Source organism: Camelus bactrianus, chromosome 6 (assembly GCF_048773025.1).
Source record: "Camelus bactrianus isolate YW-2024 breed Bactrian camel chromosome 6, ASM4877302v1, whole genome shotgun sequence".
Classification (NCBI taxonomy): Eukaryota; Metazoa; Chordata; class Mammalia; order Artiodactyla; family Camelidae; genus Camelus; species Camelus bactrianus.
In genome coordinates, this window is record NC_133544.1 from 956,838 (window position 1) to 970,475 (window position 13,638).

General features: G+C 65.5%; 1 protein-coding gene across 4 annotated transcripts; it reads left to right on the plus strand.

The window, feature by feature from the left end:
- The first annotated feature begins 530 nt into the window (after positions 1–530).
- NUDT14 (nudix hydrolase 14) lies at positions 531–13,627 on the plus strand. 4 transcript variants are annotated; one of them, XM_074364864.1, is made up of 5 exons: positions 531–845; positions 4,025–4,068; positions 4,679–4,743; positions 4,946–5,183; positions 7,942–8,186. In XM_074364864.1, the coding sequence occupies exons 1-5, from the start codon at positions 765–767 to the stop codon at positions 7,958–7,960; spliced, it is 447 nt and encodes a 148-aa protein (XP_074220965.1). In that variant the 5' UTR covers positions 531–764; the 3' UTR covers positions 7,961–8,186. The 4 variants fall into 4 exon arrangements, with proteins under 4 accessions (XP_074220965.1, XP_074220964.1, XP_074220966.1 ...); XM_074364863.1 differs by lacking the exon at positions 7,942–8,186 and adding an exon at positions 12,778–13,627 and having other exon boundaries at positions 532–845; XM_074364865.1 differs by lacking the exon at positions 7,942–8,186 and adding an exon at positions 6,611–7,935 and having other exon boundaries at positions 533–845.
- The last annotated feature ends 11 nt before the right edge of the window (positions 13,628–13,638 follow it).

Consider the following 13,638-nt stretch of genomic DNA (forward strand, 5'->3'; position numbering starts at 1 on the left):
ACCGGGAGGGGAGGGCCTGGCTCTGCCTAGGCCCTGGCCCCTCCCCCAGCCCCCATCCCACTCAGGCTCCTCCGGCCAGGCCTTCTTTCCATGCTCGCTCTCCTCTCACCCGGGGCTCCCTAGAGGAGTGTAGACTCTCCCCAGCCACCCCCCTCAATGCCCACGCAGTGACCGTGGGCGCAGCCTCAAGTCCACCTCTTCTCTCCTCTTCTCTCTGGCTCCACTAGGCAGCTATGACCGCCAGCTTCTCTCTTCAGGGCTTAGTCGCCCTTTCCCTCGATGAGTGTCCCCACCCCTTAATGACCAATCTCGGAAAGTGCTCAACCGCGCTGGGGGAGGCATCCTCTCGGCTCATCCCCACGCTCCCCCACCCCCACCCCGCAAGCTGCAGCGCGCAGCGATCTCTCTCCCAACCAAGTTCCAGCGATCACCTCTCAGGACCGTCCCCTCCAGTCGTGCCCGCCCAGCCTGGCCGCACACTCGGCTGGCCCCCACCCTGCCGCGGGGTCCATTTGGCGAGCCCCCGCCCTGCTCACACCCTGCGCGGCTCCGGGAGCGCCCCGCAGCCACCAGCGCCCCACCTGCAAGCCGACCCAGGCAGGTGCTACCTGCGCACCGGGCCCGCTGGTTCCCGCCGAGGCGCCCGCCCCGTCCCGCCCCGCGCGCACTGGGCATGCCCAGAGCCCGGTCACGCGCCCGCCCGCTCTAGTCCCGCGCGGACCCTGCCCGCGTCCGCCCCGGGCCCGGCTGCCCCGCGCGCCGCCATGGAGCACATCGAGGGGGCGGCCGTGGGCCGCTGCGCAGCCTCGCCCTACCTGCAGCCGCTCACGCTGCACTACCGCCAGGTGAGCCCGCCCGCCCGCCTGCCGCGCCTTCCGCGCCTTCCGCGGCCTTCACCCAGCTCGGGAGCCCCGCCCCCGGCCCGGGCCCCGGAGCCTCGTCCCGGACTCCGGAGACCCGCCCACCCGCCCATCGCCCCGCCCATGGCCTTGTGGTCCCGCCGCCCCGCGGGGCCCCGCCTCCCCTCTGAGCGCTCTGCGGGTGGGGCCAGGTTGGAAAACCTGTGGAGCGCCCGAGTCGGGGAGGGTCCGGGAAGGGACCTCTCCGGGAGAGGGGAGACCGCTCATTCCCCCAAGGAGGTTTTGCTGGACCTCGGCGCTTTTAGCGATGGGACGAATTGGGCGGCCCCGAGATCAGGGAAAGCTTCCTGGAGGTGGTGGTCTCCATTCTGGGCAGCGGAAGAAGGAGAGTGGAGGGAGGAGGCCGGAGAGAGAGCCGCTGAGCCCTGCAGAGCCTCTCTAGGTGGGCTTCCTCCCGAGGGTACCTCCTACTGGCAGGCTGGCTCCCAGGGCGTCACCTCCTCCTGCCCGTCGCTGGGAGGTGCGTGCATATAGCAGGCTAACAGGGAACAGTTGTTGGTGAAGAAGCGGCTCTTCCACTTCGGGCCCAGACCTTCTACTAGCGGCTCCACCTGCCCCCACGCGTGGTGTCCTGCTGGAGTTCCTCCGAGCCATCCAGGAGGAGACTGCTCCCCCCATGCCTGATGCGCCCCTCCATGCCCCCGCAGTCAGTACAGGTGGTCCAGGACTTTGGTTCCCCTGGGCTGTGGCATCCCGTCTCCCCTTCCTCCCTAGCCCCCTTCCTCTCGCCAACGCATGGAGCCCTCTTGGCCTCCAGTCTGAGGGAGGCTGAACCCCCACTCTCCTTGTTGCTGTTTCCCTGTTGGCTCCAGGGACAGGGAATTCCTGTCCCCGGCGTGGACCCAAGTTGGCAGCGCTGGCCTAGGGCAGAAGCCAGGGTCAGCTGAGGGACAGAGTGTAGGGACGTGGAGGTTGCTGCCCTTGCCCTGGTGCTGGCCTGGGGCGGGGATGCCCGCATTGGTTGCATATCCTCCAGGCACTGGGCCTCTGGGGCAGCAGGTGGGCACCCAGCGGTCCAGGTGTGTGGCTGCTCTGGCCCTCGGCCGCGGCACTCTCCCCCACTCCCTGTGAGGTGCGGATGGGTCCTGGCACCCAAAGCTGTGCTCCTGCAGGCGGCGGGCTATGGTGGGCACGGGCTGGAGGGCAGGCCAGCAATCCTTCGGGGCTGTGGGTCACTGGGCAGGGCAGTGCATACCACCAAGGGCCATCTGCCGCTTTGGGCCGTTAGCAACCTGTGGCCAGGGGAGATAAGGTGGATGGACAGACAGACCGACAGGAGGCAGGATGCCCCTTTGGCTCTGAGGTCTGGGGTCTTGGGTCTGTTTTGCACTGCAGTCCTGTTCCTTCCTCCCAGGGCCCGGAGGATAAGCCAGGCCTGGGGCCTGACCAGCTGGGCGGGGGTCCTTTTGGAGGGGCTGTCTGGGCCTCAGTGGGCCTCTCTGGACCTTCCCTTGTGCCCCGCCTTGGCTGGAGCTAAAGGTCTGACAGATGTTTTGATTGTGAGCTGAGAGGGTCTCTGAAACCCACACAGGGAGACATGCACCTTGAGGGAGATGGGGACACAGCAGGCACGTGACATACTGAGGGGTCAGGCTTCCCTGGAGCCTGTCCGGGTGGGTGGCTGGCCCTGGGGTGTCCGGGTTGCAGGCAGGCCCAGGCCTGCCTCTCGCAGGTGGCGCTTCACAACAGCCTCCCAGGCAGCCTGGCCTGCCCACCACAGGACGTTGGCTCCCCCTCCGCCTTGGAAACCGAGGCTGCTGGCCATCCAGGATGCCTCTGCCTCCCGGCCAGGCTCAGACCAATTTTCCCAGCTTCCCTCAGACTAACATGTGGGCCTCTGCGTGTCAGGTCCCATTGCCTGGAATGCCTTTTCTTCTCTTCTGTGGGGCCCGGAGCAGTGTCACCTCTTCTAGGAAGTCCTCACAAAGTCTGTGCCTTAGTGTCCTCCCTTTTCTGCAGCCCTGGCTGCACTCTGTGTCTCAGGTTCTCAGGTCCACGCCCATTTCATGGCTTGAACAGGGCCCCACGTGTGGGCCAGGAGCTCGCCAGGGCCGCAGGGCTGACCCAGGGGCTGAGGGGCAGGTAGGCTGAGCATGCTGGCGATGGCCAGTCAGAGGGCAGGGCTCCAGGGCCGTGCGGCCAGCCTCATCTTCAGAGACCCCTTGGGGAGGGGTCGGGGCCAGGCGGAGTAGCCCGGAGGGTGGGAGCCCGCCTCCAACAGTGGTGTCCCGCTGGCAGGATTCTGACCCCTCCTACCCACTGCCTGCTGGAACGTCCTTAGTGTCAGTCTGGCTGCCCCAGCAGTCCCCGCCCAGGCCTCTGCCCCACGCTGCCTTTCATCCAGTGAATGCTGCTTGAAGCCCTGGGAGCCCAAGGCGACAGGGCGCCCAGCGTGGAGGAGCAGGATGTCAGGGGAAGTGACCCAACAGCAGGACCACAGGACGCAGCAGAGACAGCCCAAGACGGAAAGTGGGCTGGGGGAGGGGTTGCCCCACTGCCCAGTTGGCATCACTGAGTCACCGGGTCCCGCGGTGTGGTCTCCCCGGCTCAGGCGCGCCCTTCTCCAGCTGCTCCTGGAGCTGGTGCCCTCTGGGGAGGCCTGCCCGCCCCTCCTGCCCTCCCCTCTCCCTTTGTCCAGTGGCCCAGGGGAGCTTCAGCTCTGAAAACCTGATGTTTGCTTTACTCGCTTGGGACCCCCTGCCCTGACTGTGAGGATGAGTCATGCCCACCCCACCCCCGTACCCCCAGGGTCCTTCCCACACTTGGTGACGGTGTACATTTCTTTGCAGCTCCCGGTGCTCACCCTGTGCTGGGTGGTGGCTCAGTGCTGTGCCTGGGACACCTTTCCACCCTTTGCCCTGGTTTTCTGCCTCCCTCTTGAGAGCATCAGGCTGTCCTTGATCTCCCTGGCCAGCCTGGGCAGTCCCCCCCACCCGGCTCTCACCTGCTGCAGCTCCTGGCTCCCGACGGCCCCAGGCCCTGACTGGGTCTCCCCGGGAGGAGCCGGCGCGGCAGAGCTGAGTGGCATTCTCAGCTCCCTGGGGCACCTCCGCCCGCGCTGGCGGCCCTTCAGCCCACCCTGACCACTGCCCTGCCTCTTTCAGAATGGCACCCAGAAGTCATGGGACTTCATGAAGACCCACGACAGGTGAGGGCCCAGCCTGGCTGGCCCCCGGGGAGACTGGGGCCCAGGGGCACAGAGCCCCACCTTGCACCTGCATTCTGAGTGTCCCCACTCCCTGTCCTTTCACCAAGGGGTCTGCCCAAGGCCTGGAGACTGAGCTAGGTCCCAGCCCAGGCCTCCTGGACCGTGGTGGTGGGCAGGCCCTCTTGGACCTTAGGCCATCCAGGTGCCTGTGACCCCGAGCATCGAGAGTGTGGCCAGATGGCAATGTGGATTCAGGAGTGTAGCTGGCAGCCTCTGGCCAACAAGAGCCACATGTCCCATCAGTCACCCATCCTCAGCTGCTGCCACCCCCGGCCTGCCCGGCTGCCCGACATGTCCTCCACCCTTCCCACCCCCATCCTACCAGCTGGAGTACAGTCGGCCTGGGTCCTAGTCTGACTGTGTAACCCTTATGCCCTCTGACCTCACTGGGGCCTCAGTCTCCCCATCTGAGCAAGGGACCCAGCATTCCTGGGCTGTTGAGGAGAGGAAGTGGGCTAGGCGGGCCGGGCCCAGGAGGCCAGCAGCCGGGGCCCCCAGGGAGGTGAGGTGACGGGTTGCTTCTGTGCTGAGCTCAGCCCTCACTTCGCAGTGTGACCATTCTCATGTTCAACTCTTCTCGGAGGAGCCTGGTGTTGGTGAAACAGTTCCGACCAGGTGAGGCGGCCAGAGTGAGGTGTGGGGGAAGGGACACCTGCAGGGTCACCTTCAGGCCCCTGTGGTCCTCGGGTCAGAATGCAGATGCAGGGAGAGAGCTCTAGAGGAAACTGAGGCCCGGCCAGGGGGTCTGGCCCAGAGTGGGTCACCTAGAGGTGGCCACCACACAGGTGTGACCATGGTCTGCCCTCCCCGCAACCAGCTGTGTATGCCGGTGAGGTGGAGCGCCTCTTCCCGGGGTCCCTGGCTGCCGTGGACCAGGACGGGCCCCAGGAGCTGCAGGTGGCACTGCCTGGCTCGGCAGGGGTGACGTACGAGCTGTGTGCCGGCCTCGTGGACCAACCTGGGCTCTCGCTGGAGGAAGTGGCCTGCAAGGAAGCTTGGGAGGAGTGCGGCTACCAGCTGACCCCCTCTGACCTGCGCCGGGTTGCTACGTACAAGTGAGTGGGGCTGGGCATCCTGCCGTCTGTGCAGCCCAGGGTGATGGGGCAGGCTTCCTGGGAGGGAGTGAGCACCCCATCCCCAGGGATGTGCAAGCAGGGTGATTCCTCCTTGTTGTTCAGTGTGGGGCTGGGAGAGGGTTGGATGCACTTCAGATTGTGATGCAGGCCGGAACCTGGGGCTCTTGGGGCACTTTTGCAGCACGCCCGGCCCTGTGCCCCCACCTAGCTGCGCGGGGCTGGGTCCTGGTGGCAGCTGCTGCTAACAGATGCCTCTGCTTCCTGTGGGATTAAGCACCGGGCGCTGGGGGTGGGGTGAGTCACAGATCTGCTCTAAAGGTGGCTCAGGGACGAGGGGAAGGCTGAGACCTAGGTTGGGGTTGGGGGCTCCGGCACTCCCAGGGATGGGGGATGAGTGTGGCCTGAAGCCTGGACTTCAGGGCCTGCCCCCACCAAGCCCAGGTGCCCAACTGCCACTCACTCTCCCCCTGAGGCTCGCAGCTGGGGCCGTCTTCCCAGGACGGGGTGTTGGGGTGAAGCCCCCCTTGCCCTTGGGATGCTGCAGTGGGTCCCCAACCCCAGTGAAATCCAGCAGGACCAGGGTCTCGCAGGGTCTCACAGTGTCCCCCCAACACTGAGCACCAGCTCCTGGCCGCCTTCTCCAGAGAGAGAGAGGGGGCCTTGGAGAGTCTGCCTCCTCTCGGTCCAGCACAGGGGCCACTCGGTGCTGGGCCTGGGGCTCCCTGCCTCAGCAATGCCCAGGCCTTTTCCAGGTGTCCTCAGCCTCGGGGTGGGTTTCAGTCCTGGGAAGGAGGTGGGCCAGGGTCTGGGGCCTCCATATCACATGTGGCATTTCCACACCAAAGGGCCAGACATCGTGATGCGAGGGCCCTCAGTTATCTGCAGGCGTCCTTTGTGTGGCCAGCTAGTGGCCGCTTGGCCCCTGAGCCTTTTGGCTTGAGGTGCAGGGGGCAGGAAGAATCCATGGGGTTTGACCTGGGGTACGGGGTGAGCTAGTGGGCAGGCAAGGAGGAGGGCAGGCAAGGAGAAAGGCAGGTGGAGGGTTGGGTCCCCCCGAGGAGGTGAGTCTGGGCAGAGTCCTGGCAGAAGGGCTGCCTGCCAAAGACTCGGGGGTGACGGGACGAGCAGGCCCGGCTGCAGTGGTTCCACAAGCAGGGCCTCGGGGCTACAGCCTGATCCTGAGGGCACTGGGGAGCCAAGGAAGGTTCTAGACAGGGAACAGCGGCTCAGACTGCGTTTTAGAGGTGAGGGCGCTGTGGGGAAGCTGGAGTGGAGGTCAGGAAGCCTGACTCTCCCCGGGATCCTGACTGCGGGCTGGACCAGCAGCGCTGCTCGCGCTGCCCTGTAGGAGGGCCCATCTCTTCCTTCAGTGGTCTCCGAGGTGAGCCAGGCCATTCATCTGCCAGTCCTAGGTGACAAGGCCCGGGTGCTGGTTTGAGATCACCTCACAAAGAACGTGTCTGAATGAAGAGGGAGAGGCCTGGCTGGGCATATTCTTCTCAGCGCCTGCCTCCTTCACAAGCCGGCGGAAACTAGGCCTGGAAACCCCACAGACTAGCCGCTTCCATCAAAGGCGCAGGCTGTGGCCGCCGGCGGAAATGGGCCATCAGGAAGGGTCCGAGGGAGATTAAGGGGCTGGAGGGCAGAGGAAGCAGCTGGGTGAGGTCAGTTTGTGTGGGGGGCCCCCGCCTGCGGGTGGAGGGCTTGGGGGGAGGGGGATGGAAGCCCCTTTGGTTCTGCGCCTCGCCTGTGTGCTGGGCACATCTCCATGGGGGACTCCCACCCAGCAGGCTTTGGCTGGCCTCAGCCAAACTCCTGGGGACCCGGGGTCTCACTTACCCCTAGACATCCCTCCAGACACCCCCTGGTTCCTTTCCCGTCCTGGTCTGGGATCCATACTGGCCCCTCCATCACCCTGCTCTCACGGCGACAGTTGCCACGGCTGCCCACTCTTGCCGTCCACTGGTGCCAGTCTGGGCCACTGCCCTCTGCCTGGTGTCTGTCCCCTCCTGGTGGCCAGCAGCCCCCTCCTGGCCACCACCCACTGAGGGAGGGGACTCCTTTATACCCTTGTCCAGCCTAAGAACCATAGGCCTCGTCCTGAGGGCCTCACTCCAATCCTGTCCCCCACCTCCATGAGCCCCAGCCCCTCGCCCAGCCTGGTAGTGGTGTCCTGCAGGTGTCAGTGGGGGGAGCTCTCACAGGCCCAGGCCACGTGGGCTTCCTGTCGGTCTGGAGCCCTGGGTCTAAGTCCGGGCCCACTGTGGGGAGAGGCCCTGGCTGAGGTCCCAGAGCGAGCCAAGGGGCAGGGCCTGAGCGAGCGTCTGTGCTGCAGACTAGCCTGTCAGAGATGTCACGGCCTTCAGCAGCCTGTGTCTACAGCCTCACGGTGGGTGCGGGGTGGCAGTCCACTGGCTGGGGCCCTGGGTACCCCCACCGCTCAGCGTCTCACTGCGCTGCGGTCAGGCATCGGCTGGGCCTGAGGTCTAGCCTGGGGCTCAGGGCCACCCTCCTAGCTCATGCAGTTGTGGCAGAATCCAGCTCCTCGTGGCTGTGTGACTGAGGGCCCCATTTCCTGGCTGGCTGTTAGCCAGGGACCATGGTCAGCTCCCAGAGGCCGCCCCAGGCCCTGGCCACGTGGCCCTTCCACTGCACGGTGGCTGCTTTATCTTCAGGATAGCAGGATAGCGTCTGTCTCTGTCTGATTTTTTCCATTTCTGACCTCCAAACCTTCAAGGAAGAGCTCACCTGATTAGGTCAGGCCCATCCAGGATCATCTCCCTTTTGACGAACTTGAAGTCACCTGATTAGGGCCCTTAACTACATCTGCGGGATTTCCCACCTTCATCACCTGACCTCTCCTGATCATGTTGGGAACCTAAGCATGTTGGGAAGTCATATCCAACACATTACCAGGTTTCCCCCACACTCCAGGGGAGGGGATTACCTGGAGTGGGTACACTGGGGTGGGGGTCAGAGAGGGCAGTGGGGGTGTGTCCTGAAGGGGTGGGATGGGGAGGACTGTGGGAGGGGCAGGGGTGGCCGGCAGGGCCTGTGTGGACGCCTTCAGCTGATGCTGTCTCCTTCTGTAGGTCTGGCGTGGGACTGACCGGCTCCAGCCAGACCATGTTCTATGCAGAGGTGACAGATGCCCAGCAGGGTGGCCCGGGCGGGGGCCTGGCCGAGGAGGGTGAGCTCATTGAGGTTGTGCACCTGCCCCTGGACGGCGCCCGGGCCTTTGCGGACAGCCCAGATGTTCCCAAGACCCTTGGTGTCATCTTTGGTATCTCGTGGTTTCTTAGCTGCGTGGCCCCTGGCCTGGGTCCCCAGTGAGCCTCTAAGGGGTGTGCATGGGGCTGGTCTGGCCACCTGCCCTGCTGACCCAATAAAGGCTGGTGTAGCTCTAGCCTGTGTTCTCTGACCTCGCGTGGTGGCCAGGGCAGGCTGGGAGGCGGGGATGGTAGGGTCTCCGTGAGAACCCCCAGCTCCACCGGAGCAGAAACCTGGGCTGCGGGCCATGCAGGGAGCTATTGCGGCTGGCAGAGTGTCGCCTCTGGGGGCAGGAGAGGTTGGGGACTGGGACTCGCTCAGGCCCAGTGCTCAGGGCCCATTAGGCACTGAGCCACGGACAGAGCTATGGCCACGGTAGTGGCGGCTGAGCTAGCCGTGTCAGGAGCAGGTGCAGACCGCACCACAGGGTGTGTGCTCCCCGCTTCTGGGCAGAGGAGGGGTCCCCACCCTGACCAGGGCTGGGCCAGCGCCCCTCAGTAGCCCCTGTGCCCCCGAGTGTTGGTGTTGAGGTGTCACTCCACCCACTGGCCTTCATGCGGTGTAGCCCTGCACACTGTCCTGTCATGGGGGTCAGGGACTGCGTGAGCTGCCCTCCATGACCCTTGAGCATTTGGGGTCACAGAAGGGCTGGGTGCCGACTCAGCCAGGCACCCAGTAAGATCTCTCCACCCAGCAGGTGGGCTGGAGCCCACTGTGAGGAGTATGTGCTGGTCACCATGGCTGTGGGCACTTGTGGGTGCTGCTGGGCCATCCATTAGGGATGGGGCCCTAGCCTGAGGGCCAGGGAGGCTTCCTAGAGGGTAGGCCGGCCTGATGCTTTTTGAGGGTGGTGACCTGGCCTGGCCCCTTCCCAGAGCCCTCCAAATCCTCCAGTCAGCCCCTTGGGTGATGATGCCCTCAGGGATGAGATGGGGGCAGCCTGGGTCATGACCCACTGTTCCTGGGGAGGGCAAGGTGTCCAGGAGATGCTGCCCTGAGAGCAGGTGGGGACACCTCACCAGAACTGAGGTCCCCTTGCCCCACCCCAGGCAGGCAGGTGTTTGCTTTCCTTCCTGCTGGCCAAGGAATGCTTGTGGCTGAGCCCAGTGGGGAGGGGCATGGTGCCCACAGCCCCTGAGCCTGGCCTTTGAGGCTGCCCAAGGCAGCTGTGCCCAGGGGGCCCATTTGAGCAGCACCACCTGTATGCAAATGCCGGCTGTGACCCAGGTGCGGCCACCCAGGTAGGGCCTCCTGGGAGCCCAGCCAGGTGAGTGACTGCTGTGTGTGGGGTGTGTCCAAGGGCTGCAGGGCTGGCGGGCTGCTGTGGGGTCCTGAGCAACCCAGCTGCGGCCTGTCCAGAGGAGGCCTAGTGGGCTGCCCTGTGCCCTGGGCCATCTGGAGAATTCCTAGGACAGGAGCTCTGCCCTGCCTAGAGCTGCCCCCCCCGCCTCCCTCTTGCAGCCTGCCTGAAGCCCACCTCCTGAGCTCCCCTGGCCTCCTAGGCTGGCCTGCAGGCACTGCCTGCTGCCTCAGAGGGGCCTCTGGTGGGTACTGCGTGGGGCTGGGGTCTGCTCTGGGGAGCAAGGCAGGGCAGGAGGCAGGGGACAGAGCCCTTGGACTTGGGTGCAGTCCAGCCCCTCACTCGGCTCTGCAGCCTGATGGGCAGGTCAGCAGGCACCACCACTAGGCCTAATGGAACTGGCATCAATTTCCCGGCATTGGAGGGGGGGCTGTAACCGGAAACTCCCCTCCCTAGCCACTATATTTAGCACCGCAGCACACGGGCGGAAGCGCAGCTCACTCCTGAGCCCAGCTGGCTCTGTCCAAACACCGGGCCGCCTGCACCCCAGCCTGGTCCCGAAGCCCCTGGCGGGGCTAAGCAGCCCCACCTTGCCTGTGCCTTGTCCAGCCTGAGTTCAGCACCTGCCCCAGAGCGTGCCGGGAGAGCCCCCGCTGCTGGGGGGCTGGGAGAGGGAGCCCTCAGGCTGGGGGCGGGCGAAGCCGGGAGACTGAGGGGCAGTGTGGCCCAGTGGGCCCCAGAACAATGATGATGGTCCTTCTGGAAGAGGCAGCCTGGTCCAGCAAGGGCGGAGGCAAGGGCCCTGGCTGCCACCGTATCTCCAGCCCTCTGGCCCAAGGGCTACAGAAATCTCTGCAGGAGGGGACCCCTGGAGGGAGGACCCCCCTCTCCCAGCAGCCCCAGCTCCTGCCCCTTCCCTCAAGCGGCCAGCTTCCTGACTTGACCCTCTTCTGGGTCCATTCGGTCCCAGCTGTGGCTCCTAAGAGGTGGGAGGGGTAAGGGGACCATGAACAGGAGGGGGAACCTGTGCACTGCAGGGCGGCACCCAGGTGGGGATGCAGGGAGCCTGTCCTCCTCCCCGAAGGGCTTGATTGGAGGCAGAAGGGGCCAAGCGCAGGGCTGCCTAGCGGGAAGGGCCCCAGGCTGCATCCTCCAGCAGGTTGAGCTGGGATCTTGAGGTGGGGTGACAGTCTCTCCCTGGTGCCTCCATGCCGAGACAGCTCTGAGCAGGGAAAGAGCCTTGGCTGAAATGCAGTAGCTTCTAGAGCCGGCGGCACAGCAAGCCCAGCGTCTGCCACGCCGCCTGCGAGCTAGTCCAGGCCGTCCTTCCCTCCCACAGCTGGCCACGAGCAGGAAGCCTCGGGGGTGGACAAGGGAGGGGCACATGGGGGCCTGTTAACCGGAAGCTGCCTCTTACTTGTGCTGGAATTCCCCCCTCCTCAGCCTTCACCATGGCCAGGCCCTGGCCCGGCCACCGGCCCCTCTCATTCATATGATGGCGGTGGCTGCCTATGGCCACCCTGTCCCGACCTCTCCCCTGCTGCCCCTCCCCCTGCAGCCAGTGATCTTTGTGACAATGGAAGTCACCAACACGCAGCCCAACCCAGCTCAGCTGCTTTCTGTAACTTCCCGGCAGTCTTAGTAGGAAGACTTTAGTCAGGCAGGCCCAGTGCAGCAGCGCTGGCCACCACCTCCAGCCTCACCTAAGCCCCTCACCCTCTCTGCCTTGGCCACCTGTCCTTCCCACAGGCCCTCGCTGGGGTCAGGCTCCCTCAGCCCCAGGGCCTTTGCATGTGCTGTTCCCAGCTCACCACCTGGCTGACTCTGGCCTGCCCCCTGGGTCTTAGCAGGCCTCCTCCCGGGTTTGCCCCCGCATGCCTCACTCACTCTTATAGTTTGTCATTCTGCCTTACTTGTCTAGGTTCCCTGCCCACTCTGGACCGGGAACCCCTGAGGGTGTGTCTGCCTTGCTTACCGCTTGACTGAGTGTGGGAGAGGTGCCCAGGGCCTCCTTGGATAGTGGAGCAGTGGGCATGGGTAGGGATGGAGCCCTGGACCCCTGGAACGGTGCGGGGGACTCCTCTTCCTTCTTGGGGCCTCCTGTACTCCCTGGGCCGGAGCAAAGAGGAGGAGGCCTACCCTCAGTGAAGCCCCCTGCCTCCACAGGCAGTACCTGCTGCCCACCCACAGAAAGAATGCAACTGGGAGGCTCTGAACACAGCTCGTGTTTCCTTATTTGGTGGTGGTGGGGTCACTGTGTGGTGGTGCCTGGCTTGTGTCCTGCCCCTCTCCCAGCCTAGGGAGGGGCTCAGGTAGGGATAGGCGCTTGGAGTAGGCAGAGCCAGGCCCATCCCTTTAGGGTCCCGCAATTGCTCCTGAGGCCTGGACCCTGGGGTGGAGCAGTGAAGCCAGGACATTGGGCCCCCAGGCTGCTGAATGTACACATCTGAGAGAAAGGGCACTGCCTGTGCTCCTGAGTTCCTTCTGCCATGCCCCCAGCCCCTGAACCTGGCCTTCTTCAAAGCTCTCTTCTTCCAGGAAGTCTTCCATCCACACACCACCCCCAACCCAATTCTAGCAGTGACTAACTGGGGGCTGGGGACTGTACTCCCCATATCCAGTCCAGGGCCGCAGGCAGATTTGCCTCTGGAGCCCGGGGAGGGGGGAATGAAGACAGCCAGTTGCTGTGGGGGTTGGGCTGGAAGACCCCTTTGGACCATATCTGAATCTCTCACTGCCAAGGTGACCCCAGCCTTGGAAGGAATCCTGATTGGCGCAGGGGAGGTGATGTTTGGAGACAAGGAGCCTTGGTATTATTGACTCCTTGGTGGCGAGGCGAAGTGGTCAGTCCAGCAGAGGGCAACAAGGTGATGACAGAGGGTGGGACACGGGTAGGGATGGGGACCAGGACAGCGGCAGGAGCCTCTTGGGTGGCCCTCACTTTGTCTTTATGGGCGTACACCACCGTTCTTTATTCACATCCCCAGCCTTGCCCCCGCCCAGGCCCCGACCCTCGTCCTAGACGTTCCTGGAAAGTATGGCCTGGCGATCTCCGCACCAGCGCAGAGCTGGGCACACAGCCTGCGCGGAAGAGCATTTGTTCCCTGGCTTCGCGACCCACGGGTCTTGAGGCGGTGAGGGCAGGGGCTTCGGAGGGGAGCAGCGCCCTCTGCGGCCGGAGTGGAGGCGGTAGGAACAGCGCGAAGGGGGTCATTCCCGGGGGAAATGGGAGCGCAGTAAGGCTGGGCGGGCTCGGGTCCCAGGCCGCGCCCGACCCGTACAGGGACGAGCCTTGATTCGTGCGAGAGACCGCATAGCCTCTGGGATCGTAAGGAGCGCGGCGGCGGCGGCGCACTAATGGGAGGGGACCACGGCGGTGACCTCAGGGGGCGCCCCACCCCCTGGCTCCTGACACCCGGCGGGGCTCGGGCGAGGGGAGGCCGCTTTGCAGCGCCAGGCCCCGCTCTCCTGGCTCCTCGGAGGCGTTAGCGGAGCCCCTGCGGCCCCGCCACTCAGTAACCCCGTGAAGCGCGCGCCGGGCCGGGGCGCTGGCAGGAGGCGCCCTCCGCCGCCTTTAAATCCCCGGCGCCCCCGGCCCCCCCAGCCCCACCCCGCGGCGGGGCCCCGCCCCCTCATGCATATGCAGGTGAGCGGGTGACGAATGGGCGAGCGAGCTGTCAGTCTAGTCCCGAACTTGTTGGCTGCGGGCGCCGGGAGCGCGGGCGCGCAGAGCCAAGGCCGGGACCAGCCACCGCCGCCGCCGCTGCCGCCGCCGCCGCCGCCGCCGCCGCCGCCGGGAAGGAGCCGGGTCGGGCCGGAGGGCGGCTGCCTGCGAGGCCGAGCGCCGCCGCCCCTGCGCGCCCG